At 50.4% G+C, this 11630-nt stretch overlaps 1 protein-coding gene across 4 annotated transcripts in view; it reads left to right on the forward strand.

The window, feature by feature from the left end:
- Positions 1 to 11630, forward strand: part of Myo9b (myosin IXB) — a 91139-nt gene that overhangs the window by 14571 nt on the left and 64938 nt on the right. For all 4 annotated transcript variants that reach the window (XM_029531689.1, XM_029531690.1, XM_029531691.1 and 1 more), the window contains exon 2: positions 3683 to 4577. In XM_029531689.1, coding sequence (XP_029387549.1) covers positions 3738 to 4577 — 840 coding nt within the window. In that variant the 5' untranslated portion in view covers positions 3683 to 3737. The remainder of the gene's footprint in view (positions 1 to 3682; positions 4578 to 11630) is intronic.

Genomic DNA, 11630 nt, shown 5'->3' on the forward strand with positions numbered 1-11630 from the left:
CACACACACACACACACACACACACACACACACACACACACACTGTGTTGGGATATTTCTTTGTTTGGTTTTTCTGTTTGTTTTTGTTTGTTTGTTTGTTTTCATGCAGACCAGGCTGGCCCAAACTTCCTGTGTAATCAAGGATGTCCTTGTATTCCTGATCCTCCTGCCTCCACTGCCCCAGTGCTGGGGTGGCAGGTGCAGCCACCTTCAGACTACATTTTGGGGGATGAAACCCAGGACTCCACATGCTAGGTAGTCACCCTGCCAGCTGAGCAATAGCCACATCATGTTTCCAGACTTCACCCCTGTGGACTAGCGCAACATTTCTACTGTACTTGAGGGCTGTTCCCCCTGTGGTTGGACTATATTTTATTTGTCCATTCATCATTGGTGTGTTTCTGCCTTTTAATGCAAGCCACACTGTATACAGTCCCGTCCTGGGATTTGAGTTCCTGAACTTTGGGATCTAGAAGAGCAGAATTGGCACGTCTGTGTGTAGTGTTTTGGGGCCAGTGTTTTTCCAGTTTCGTGGTTCCATCTAAGTATCAGAGGGTGGTACCTTTTGGTGCCTGTGCTATGTTGAAGTTGTCCATTCTCTGGCTATGGCTGCTGTGGTGGTTTCTAGCTCAGGGATCTTAGAAACACAGTCCTGGGGATGTTCACCTACCTCCTTTGTTTTTCAAGAGAGATTCATGGAGGGTGGGAATGACTGGGATCTGCTGGATTAAAAATGATTAACATTTAAACCAACTTCCGGGGCCAGTGAGATGGCTCAGCAGATGGAGGTGCTTCCTGCTAACCCCAGTGATCTGAGTTCAATCCCCAGAACCCACATGGTGGAACCCTGCAGATTCTCCTCTGACACGCACATGTGCGTCATGACACGGGTGCAAGAAACATGTCCCAAGGCCTGTGGTGCACAACTAGAACCCTAGCATTCAGGAGGCAGAGGCAGGACCTAGACCACAGGACCTTGGCTGGCCAGGCCACAGTGTGAGACTGAAACTACAACAACAACTAAAACCAGAACAGGGCCCTCCAGAAGCAGAGGCAGGCCTGTGGATTGAGCCAGCCTGATCTACATAATGGGTTCCAGGGTACTCGGGTCTTCATAGTGAGACCTGCCTGAAAAGACAGGCCCAAAACTGAGCAACAACAAAAGTATGTGTATAGAGTCACCTCTGTGTGTGTATGTGTGTGTGTGTGTTCACACCTGCTTGAACTCTTGCCATGGTGCACAGTTGGAGGTCACAGGATTTTTGAGAGATGTGTTTTCTCTCCTTCCTTTCTTAGTTTTTTCATTATTGTTTGATTTTTTTAAAGACATGATCTCTTGTATCCTAAGCTTGCCCCCAACTTGTTATATATGGGAGACTGGCTTTGAACTCAATGATCCTTCTGCCTCTGACTTTCAAATGCCAAGGTGACAATAGTGTGCTACCCCACCCAACCTCTGCCTTGTTTCTGAGTCACAGTCTCCCGTTTCTGCAACAGTGGTGCTATGTACCCCAGGCGGGCTGGGCCTTGAGCTGCTGTGTGCCTCCTATCTCTTCCTGTCTCACTGTGGAACTACAGACTTAACTGACACATCTGGCTCTCTGTGTGGGTTCCAGGGATCCAGTCTAGTGTCAGGCACTTCTGCCCTCAGGGCCATCAACTTTTGGTCCTGAAGACAGTAAACCATGTCTAGATGTCTTTTATTTTTTAATTTTTGTTTTTTTTTTAATATGTATGTGTGTTTTACATGTATATATGTGTCTGCACCACTGCATTCCTTTTGGTAGTTGGGACATTTAGAAATAGAGGCTGCAGAACTGGCACTGGTTGCTCTTCCAGAGGACCCAGGTTTAGTTCCCAGCACCCATATGGCTGCTCACAACCATCTGCAACTGCAGTTGCAGGGGATCCAGCACCCCCTTGTGACCTCTTTGGGCACTAGCCATTAGCGGTACTGATCCACAGATGGGAGTTTTCTGCAGATTGTGGATCTGGCTGGGTGTTTGGGCTTTGCCTACTTGAGAGTTTGTTTCCTGTTGTTTTGAAACACTGTATGTTGAAGGCCTATAGGCTTGTGCTGCCGAGTCACACTTCTGCAAAGTCAGAGGCCAGCAACATCTGCAAGTGGCTATGAGGCAAATATCACAGCCTTGTCTGACCTTGGGTCTCTGGTTGCACACTTTTTTTTATTGTGAGACAGAGTAATGCTGAATTATCTTTTAATTCATGTCCTGCCTCACCCTCCCCAGTAGCTGGGATCATAGATTTGTCCTACCGAGTGTGCCTGTATACATTGAACAAATATTTTATTTTGCAAGCCTGGGGATTGAACCCAGGACCTCAAGAATGCCTGGCAAGTTCTCCACCACTGAGCTGGACCTCATCCTCAAATGACCCAGATTCCACCTAAACATGTGGTCTTCCAGCTGCTGGCTGGAAAGGAAGAGACAGCTCCTTAATGATGTTGAAAAGACCTGAAAGTGACGCTTGTGTCTTGTGTGCCTTGAGCATGCCCGTGGTGCCTGTGGAAACCAGTGTTGTGGCCCTGTCACGGGAACATCTTTCAGCATGCCTCTCCTAACACTTCACAGCTCAGGGTCCCAGAACTGATGTCATCCTTGGACTGCCAGTACAGCCCTTTAGGCTTGTGCTGTCGAGTCACACTTGTGACTTCTGCAAAGTCAGAAGCAAACAAACGTCCGGAAGTGGCTTGGAGACAAATATTGCAGCCTTGTCAGCCTTCAGTCTCTTTGTGACCATTCTGTTTTGGTATTGTTGCAAAAGCAGCAGTTTTATTTCTGCCTTAGAATAAAACTTTATAAAAACTGGCTCTGAGAGTACAACACTTTTAGTGGCCAGTATCATGAGTGACTCCTCTTCATCCTTCAGAACCCCTCTTTCATGGCAATCCTTCGGAAGCTCCTCAGCTCCTGAGGATGATCATTCCTCCTGGATTGCATTCATTGTTGGGGTTGCAGACCCGCTTCTACTGCAGACAACTTTCTAAGGTTAGTGTTGAGCAAAGGCCTCATTTGTCTTCAGTTGGTACACAGTGGCTCCTGCACTTCACCCATACTGATGTGCTTCTTGTTCCAAGATACCACCCAGGCTGCTACCAGCATCAACTCTTATTCCTTGTTTTGCAGGCTTCAGAAGTAAATGCATTTTATTAAAATAACTTTTTTTGCTGGGTAGTGGTGGCGCATGCCTTTAATCCCAGCACTTGGGAGGCAGAGGCAGGCGGATTTCTGAGTCTGAGACCTGATCTAGAGTGAGTTCCAGGATAGCCAGGGCTACACAGAGAAAGCCTGTCTCAAAACAAAACAAAACAAAACAAAACAAAAAAAAAAACAACTTTTTTCATGGCTAGGGCATGGCTCCTGAGTAGAGCCTCTGCTTAGAATTACTCAGTGAGGGGCTGGGACCATGGCTTGGGTTCCTGCCTAGAATTTGCCCTCTGCCCCCAGGTGTGGTGACTTTGCTCAGGGGTATTGCCCTGGCTTATCTATAGGAGGCTCTGGGTTCCATCCTGTTTGCCACAAAGCAGGTAAATGAGAGGCACTTGGGTCCTCACACAAGAGCAGTTGATGGCTTCTGGTCTGAACTGCCTTGGTTGTTTCTGCTGTGGGTCTGGAGCCGTGTGCCAATGTGATCACCAGGCTAACCCCCACCTTCCTTCCAGTTGCAGGAGGTGTGCATCCGCCAGTGAGGCATGCTGAGGCCAGGAGGCCTGCAGTATGAGTGCGCACGAGGCTGGCAGCTCGGGCCGTCGGCAGCAGGCCACCTACCACCTGCACATCTACCCGCAGCTGTCCAGCACTGGGAGCCAGACCTCATGTCGTGTGACCGCCACCAAGGACAGCACAACAAGCGATGTCATCCAAGATGTGGTGGCCAGCCTACACCTGGATGGCTCGAAGCACTACGTGCTGGTGGAGGTGAAGGAGTCAGGCGGGGAGGAATGGGTGTTGGATGCCAGCGACTCACCTGTACACCGAGTGCTACTGTGGCCTCGGCGAGCTCAGGACGAGCACCCTCAGGAGGATGGCTACTACTTCTTGCTGCAGGAGCGCAATGCTGATGGCAGTATTCAGTACCTGCCCATACAGCTGCTGGCTCAGCCTACAGCCGCATGTCGCCTGGTGGAACGAGGGCTGTTGCCGAGGCCTCAAGCAGACTTTGATGACCTATGCAACCTGCCAGAGCTGACTGAAGCCAACCTGCTGCAGAACCTGAAGCTGCGCTTCATGCAGCAAAAGATCTACACATACGCGGGCAGCATCCTGGTGGCCATCAACCCCTTTAAGTTCCTGCCCATTTACAACCCCAAGTATGTGAAGATGTATGAGAACCAACAGCTGGGCAAGCTGGAGCCACACGTGTTCGCTCTGGCCGATGTAGCCTACTATGCCATGCTGCGCAAGCACGTGAACCAGTGTATCGTCATCTCTGGTGAGAGTGGCTCTGGCAAGACACAAAGCACCAACTTCCTCATCCACTGCCTCACAGCGCTCAGCCAGAAGGGCTATGCCAGTGGTGTCGAAAGGACCATCCTGGGCGCAGGACCTGTGCTGGAGGTGAGCGCCTGGCCTGGAGGTGAAGGGCAAGAGTTGGGGAGTGCTGGCCTGCTGCCCAGCTCTATGTGATGCTCAGAGTTTTCCCAGTACTCATTGAGTATGTGCAAGCCGCATGTCCATCCCAGAGTGCACTGCGCTTGTATGCCTCCCAGGTTCTACACTTAGTACCACACAGAGAAAGTACACACTGGAGTCAGTTGGATCGGCAGAGCAGCAGGCTTAGTGTCAGCTCCTTAGAACAATTCCGACCATGAATTTGTCAAGGCTACCTCCATCAGTGCTGGCCCTGGGGTGGCTGGGATATGAGGGCAGCCTTGGGCTGTGCATTTTACCCAGAGGCATTTATAGAACTCCAGGGAGGCTGTGTCTCCAGACTTGGCCAAGCCAGACCTCAGGTCTGAGAGCATCCAAAATGGGAGATGGGAGCAGCGGGACCCACATGTCTTTGGTGTTCATCTGCCCTTCAGGTCCTGGGCCAGCAGATTGATGTGCTCATGTTGAATATCACAGGGCATCCCAGGGGTGGCAGGGAAATGGTGCCACAGCATACTGGCGGGAGACCACCTCAGATCCCGCACCTTATGCCTGCTGCCCAGGATCCCAAGTAACTAAATTTCATAGGAGACATTAATATTTCACTGTGGACAAGCCTTCTGGGTGTGGGTGACAGAAGGGATGAGTGAGTGAGCCCAGCTCTGGGCATTTTAAGGCAAGAGATTAACATGTCTCAGGTCATAGTACATGAAGGTCAGAGGTGACTGTGGGATGGGATCTGCAGCTCTGGAGTTGAGGTCCCAGAAACAGCTCCACTTGGCTCTTCTCTCTCTCTCTCTCTCTCTCTCTCTCTCTCTCTCTCTCTCTCTCTCTCTCTCTCCCCCCCCCCCCCCCCCCCCCCCCCCCCCCCCCCCCCCCCCCCCCCCCCCCCCCCCCCCCCCCCCCCCCCGTCTGTTTCTCTTTCTTAGTGATAAGCTTTTATTTGGTGTGTATGTGTGCAAAAGTATGCTGGTGTGTGTGTGTATACATATGCATATATATGTACATGCATGGGTGTTTTGCTTGCATTCATGTCTGTTCCCGGTGCCTGCAGAAACCAAGAGAGGCATCAAATCCCCTGGAACTAAGTTATGGGCAGTTGTGAGCTTCATGAGGGTGCTGGGAATCAAACCTGGGGCCTCTGGAAGAGCAGACGGTGCTCTTAACACTTGAGCCATCTTGCCAGCCCTTCTTTCTCAATAGGCTTTTTAAAAGGCAATCAATTTTATAAGTGGATATGTGTGTGCCATAGTGCACACCTAGATGTCAGCAGACAACTTTCTGCGGTTAGTTTTCCCAAGGTGTGGATCCCAGGGATTGAACTCAGATCACCACATGCCTTACCCACTGAACTACATTGCTGGTGCCAGTGGGCTTTGTTTTTTTTGAGTTTTTTTTTCTTTTGTTTTCTTTCTGAGACAGGGTCTCACTTTGTATCCCTGACTATCCTGGAACTCACTTTGTAAATCAGCCTGGCTTCAGAACTCACAGGGATCCACCTGCCTCTGCCTCTAAAGTTCTGGGATTTAAAGTGTGCTCTACCACCACCAGGCTCAGTAGGATTTCTTCCAAGGCCAGAGAGCACTGAGCAGGTAACAGACCTCTCAGACGCCTCCTCTCAGCTTTGTGTCTTCTGCTTCATTGCACTGTGGTGTGCTATTATATGTGAAGCAATGTGCTGTGCTGATTTTACCTAAGTCTATAATGCACCTCAGAGCTGGGTCTCCGTGTATGTGGGTACCAGTGTGACACCCTGGGCTGCCACCTTAGTGTGGTGCAGTGTCTCCATCACCCTGTGAACCTGGTTTTCTTCCTCGTCTATCCCCACCTACAGTCTTCAACCCTCCACAGGCTCACTGGTCACAGAGCTAGGCTCACTGCCCCTCTTGCTCTTTGGTCCTACGAATCCAGCTGTTCCTGGTGTCCTCGGCCTTTTGCAGAGGGGACTCTTTTTCTTCCCCTTACTAAGTACCATCTCCTGACAGTTGATCTCCATATGTGCAGGCTCTGTGTCCAGCTGACTGAAGGCTGGTCCGTGTGGGGACCAGGGTGCTTTCCTCAACAGCACAAGGACTTTGGTTTGACCCACAGAACCCTGGGAAATGCTGGCCATGGCTGTGTGCAAATTTCAGCACTAGGGGCAGAAGCAGGAGACTGGGGCTTGCAGGCCAGCCAGACTAGGGTAAGGGCTGAGTTCCAGGCCAGGGAGAGGCCTGTCCCAGAGGATGCCTGCAGTGTTCCAGTATGACACCCAAGCTATCCCCAGCCTCTACATGCTGCTCACTTGCATGCATGTGCACCAATGCATGCACAAACTTTGAAAGACCAAATGGGGCTGGAGAAATGGTGCAGCAGTTAAGGGCACGTAGTGATCTTGCAGAGGACCAAAGTTGAATTCCTAGCATCCACATAGTAGGTCAGTGCCATCTGTAACTCCAGTTCCAGAAGATCTGGTCACCAAGAGCCATGCCATGCACATGCCATGCACATAAACTCATGCAAGCAACCACACAGAACAAATAAAATACATAGGCAATGTTTTTAAAAAGGCAAAAATGGAAATATGAGGAAAACATTTGATGAGTTCTTCCCTGTCATTGTCCCCAAGCAGATTCTCAGTCACGCAGAGATTGGCATGGGAAAAGTTTCAGGAATGTGTGGCCCGGAGTGTCTTGACCCAGGTCTACCCCCACCCATGCCCCATGAGTGCCAAACCAGAATGAGGCATGACTCTAATGTGGGAGACTTCTTTATCCCTTAGGGTTCCTGGAGTAAGGAGCTGGAGTTGGTGGCCCCCATTGACCTATGACCTCTTGCTCCCACCTCCCCTACCTCCCACCCTGTATGGATGGCTGCTGTCTGATGTGCAGATTCAGTGTAGTTGCTTCTAGCCTGCTGTGTTCATCTAGGTTCCTCTTCCACTGAGATCATTGTAGGCCATCATGTGCAGTCACAGGACTCAGACATGCACCAGCTTGGGTGTTGGTTCTGCTTTTTGCTCAACAAGCCAAAGGAAGGTTCAGCATCCCATGCTGCATAAACTTAAAAAACAAACCAACAAACAAAGAAAATACACTGAGTGACAGAAAAGGTGTTCTCTGCCAAGCTCAGTAGCTCGTACTTCTTGTCCCAGCACTTAGCAGGCTGAGCCAGGAAGATCTAGAATTTGGGGTCATCCTTGACTACTTAGAGAGTTTGAGGTCTGCCTTGGCTACACCTGACTTGGCTACCCTGACTTGAAAAGAGAAAAATAATTTAAGTTTCCTTTTGGTTCTGGCTTCTCCAGCTTGTATACATTCATCTGTGCAGATCAGCCACCTATCACACAAATACAGAAGCCTCCCTCTGTTTTAGCCTCAGTTACCAACAGTCAACCATGATCTGATAAGAAATTGAAAAGTCCCTAAAGACGCTGTTTGTAGGGTTTTTTGGTTGTTTTGTTTTGATTTGTTTGGCTATCGACATGTAGCCCTGGCTGTCCTGGAACTCACTCTGTAGACTCTTCTGGCCTCGAACTCAGAGCTCCTCCTGCCTTTGACTCCTGAGTTTAGGGTTAAAGGTGTTTGCCACCACTATGCGGTGGTTTGTAGGTTATAAATTGAGCTTGTTCTGTGTGGCATGGCACAATTCCTGGATATTTTACCTCATTCACGAGCATGGACCTCTGTGCATGTGGTGCCGTGCTGCAGGTGCCAACCTCAGGATGGGCACCAGTTGCCTTGGTCGTGAGGGTTCATAGTCTCTTGGCACTTGTGTTCAGGTGGCCCATGTTTTCCATGCTGAGGCAAGAGTGGTGCTATTGGAAGCATCATGCAGAGCCTGCAGAGACCCTCTAATTGAAAAGGTGAGAAAGCCCAAGGGTAAGGAAGGGGAGGCACGAGCTAAAGGGGGCCCTCGTGAGGTAGCCAGTCTGGGTGTTTTATTATAGCCACAGAACATAGGTTCCTACAACCCTGTTTCCAAATGAGCTCACCCTTCCACATCCTGGGCCAAGGGTTTAGATGTGAATCATGCAGGGGGGGACACACTTGTCCACAGTGGCCCCCATAGACTAACTGCTGGTGACACTCAGTTGATTTGTTCTCAGGGGTCAGTTACCAGCTCCATAATTGTCTCAGGACCTGTCATTCTCTTGTGCTGGTGAAGCCACTACCAGCCTCCTAATTCATTGCTGAAGTGCCCCTCAGAGATGCTGGCACAGCACTGACTTGTCACTGTCAGTCACGTAGTGACTGGTAAGAGTCAGGTACCAGTCCCGCTGGCTTCCTTCTCGGGCCTCAGCCACAGAACACCCTGAACCACAGTCTCCAGCAGTCTTGAACTGGTAAGGACAGTGATCTTAGTGGCCTTGCTGGGTTCTAGATGAGCCAGAGCCAGCACCATGGAAGGCAGTCAGCATGCTTCATGGGGTGCCTATCAGCTCAGGGGCTCCCTGCACAGTGCTCAGAGCTGTCCTTCTGAGCATTCCCAGCTTCCATCCAGCAGGGGCCAGGAGCACTCCTGTAGACATGACACAAGAACACCTGAGAATGCCCAGTGTCCCCTGCATCACCTGCCTGAACACTGTCCGGAGTCACCCTCAGAGACAGAATTCTGCCAGAAGGCTGCCCTTTTTCTGTTTGTAATTTTAATTTATCTTATTTATTTAGTTATTATTTTGAGACAGGGTCTCACTGTGGCTCTGCCTATCCTGGAAATCTATGTATAGACCAGGCTGGCCTTGAACTCAGAGAAATCCACCTGCCTTTCCCAGGTGCTGAGATTAAAGGAATGTACATCACACCCAGCCTGATTTATATTTCTTCCTTTTATCTATTTTTTAATTTAATTTTTAATTTGTGTGTTAGGTGAGGTTTGTACATGTGAGCACAAGTTCTTTTGTTTTGTTTTGTTTTGTTTTTTATGTTTACTTTGAGACAGGTGCCCATGTAGCTTAGGCTAACCTCAAGGCTATGTAGCCAAGGATGACCATGGATTCCTGATCCTCCTGCCTCTACCTCCTAGTGCCCTACAGACATGTGCCACACCAAATATGGCTCCCTTCCTTCCTATGTTGCCAAAGCTGGTTCCAACTTGTCTCCCCCAACCCCCCACCTCTCCCCCCCCCCCGCTTCCTCTTTTGAGTACTGCATGAAAGGCACTGACCAACAAATCCAGCAAGACCTTGTTAGCTGAAACTGTAAGGCCTCTTTTCCCTTGTTACAGCTGCCAGAGCTCGGGTCTTGGTATACCTTGGGTCACAGGTTGACCCAGCTTATGTGACTTTCTAGCCTCTCATTCCTGTCCTCTTAGGGTCCCACGCTTTGGCCTGTGCACAGGCCAAAGATAACATGCAGCTTGCAGTGTCAGGGACTTTTTCTCAGCTCCCCAAAAGGAGAAGTTGGGCTGCTTTGAGGTCAGGGTGTCACTGGACCCTCCTGTCCTCTCAGGCCCGAATACAGCCTCACAGTGCAACACTGGCCAGAAAACAGGAGAACTCCTATGGAAAGGCAGGGGTCTGTCAATCAATGTCCCTGCATGCCCAGGATAGTTGCCATTTCAAAGAACGTGGGGACTTGAACCAGGTGATCCTCTAGTAGGCAAGCAGTAGGCCCTCAACATACTGCCTACCTTCAGAGAGGAGACACTTGTGTGGGATGTTGGCTGCCTGAGCTTGCAAGGGCAGTAAGACACCTGGAAGCTTTGTGAGCCCAGTGGGTTGTTACTCTTGATGGGCACAGCACCCCTTGACAGCACTGAGCTCAGTAGAGTCACCTAGGACATTGGTCATGGGGTTCACCCTAAAGTATGCCCAAGACATGGCTTCACTCCAGGGAAGCAGGGCACAGACTGTTGGGCCCTGGTGTGTCCCCAGCTGCTGCTGGCATGTGAGGGACAGCATGGCTCTGATTCTGAAAGCAGACATGAAACATGGACCCACATCTTTTCCCTGGGTCTGGCTTCACTTAGCCACAGGCCCTGCCACACCAGGTCAGTCTGGGGGAGGGAGATAGCCCACAGCTTCAGCCACCATAGACACTCACTCCAGAACAGGAATGGGTCCTGAAGCTGCGGCTGCCTCCTGCTCAGGGCCAGGGTTTGTGTCCCTGTAAACCAGACTCCACTCTCCAAGGACCGCAGGCCCTTTGCCCACTGGTCATGGCTTCCCTGAGGTGTGGTGGCTTGGCTCTGCCCCACCACAGGGACATGGCCTCATTGATGTGAGAAACCAAAGATCTAGGTGAAGATGTTTGGCCAGATTGACTCGAGTGAAAAGTTGTAGAGTTGGGAATACCTCAGCCTATGTAGTAGGCGTGTTTAACAGCCTTGATATTGACAGGTTAAATGTGTGGTTCAGCTGGGTGTGGCAGCAAGTGACTGTCAATGTAGCACTTGGAAGCCAAGGCAGGAGGAATTTGAAGCCAGACTGGGTTACATTGTGGGGGCCCTGTCTCTGTCTGTCAACCAAGAGTGCAGCTCAGCAGCTGCTGTTGGTCTGAGGGAGAATTTCTAAAATGTCTTGTTTTAGAGATTTATCCCCAGGTGACATGTTGGCAGCTGATGGGAGTTGGTGACATCATTGGGTCTGTGATTAAGAAGAGGTTAAAGGGCCGTAGTCCAGTTCTCCAGCTCAGGCTTTGCCACATGGCCACTTGCTGTTCCATGTGTTTGTGCTGTAGTGTGATATGTGCAGGAGTCCCCTGGCCAGCACAGAACCAGAGCTCACCCTGTGGCTCAGCACTCCAGCCTCAAGCTAAAGCTGCACTTTACAAAGTGGATACTTCAGCCCAGTGACACAACATTGGCTTGGTTTGCTTTCTGTTGCTGCGATGAGCACTATGACCAGAAGCAGTGTAGGGAGGAAAGAGCTTGTTCCATGCTATAGATCATAGCCTGCGGTTGACGGACACCAAGGCAGGAGCTTGAAGCAGAAAGAGGAATGCTGCTTGCCAGCTGTCCCCAGGCTATTGCCCGTCTTCCCCGCCTTCCTTCTGTCTTCCCTTCCCTTCCCTTCCCTTCCCTTCCCTTCCCTTCCCTTCC

Source organism: Mus pahari, chromosome 19 (assembly GCF_900095145.1).
Source record: "Mus pahari chromosome 19, PAHARI_EIJ_v1.1, whole genome shotgun sequence".
Classification (NCBI taxonomy): domain Eukaryota; kingdom Metazoa; phylum Chordata; class Mammalia; order Rodentia; family Muridae; genus Mus; species Mus pahari.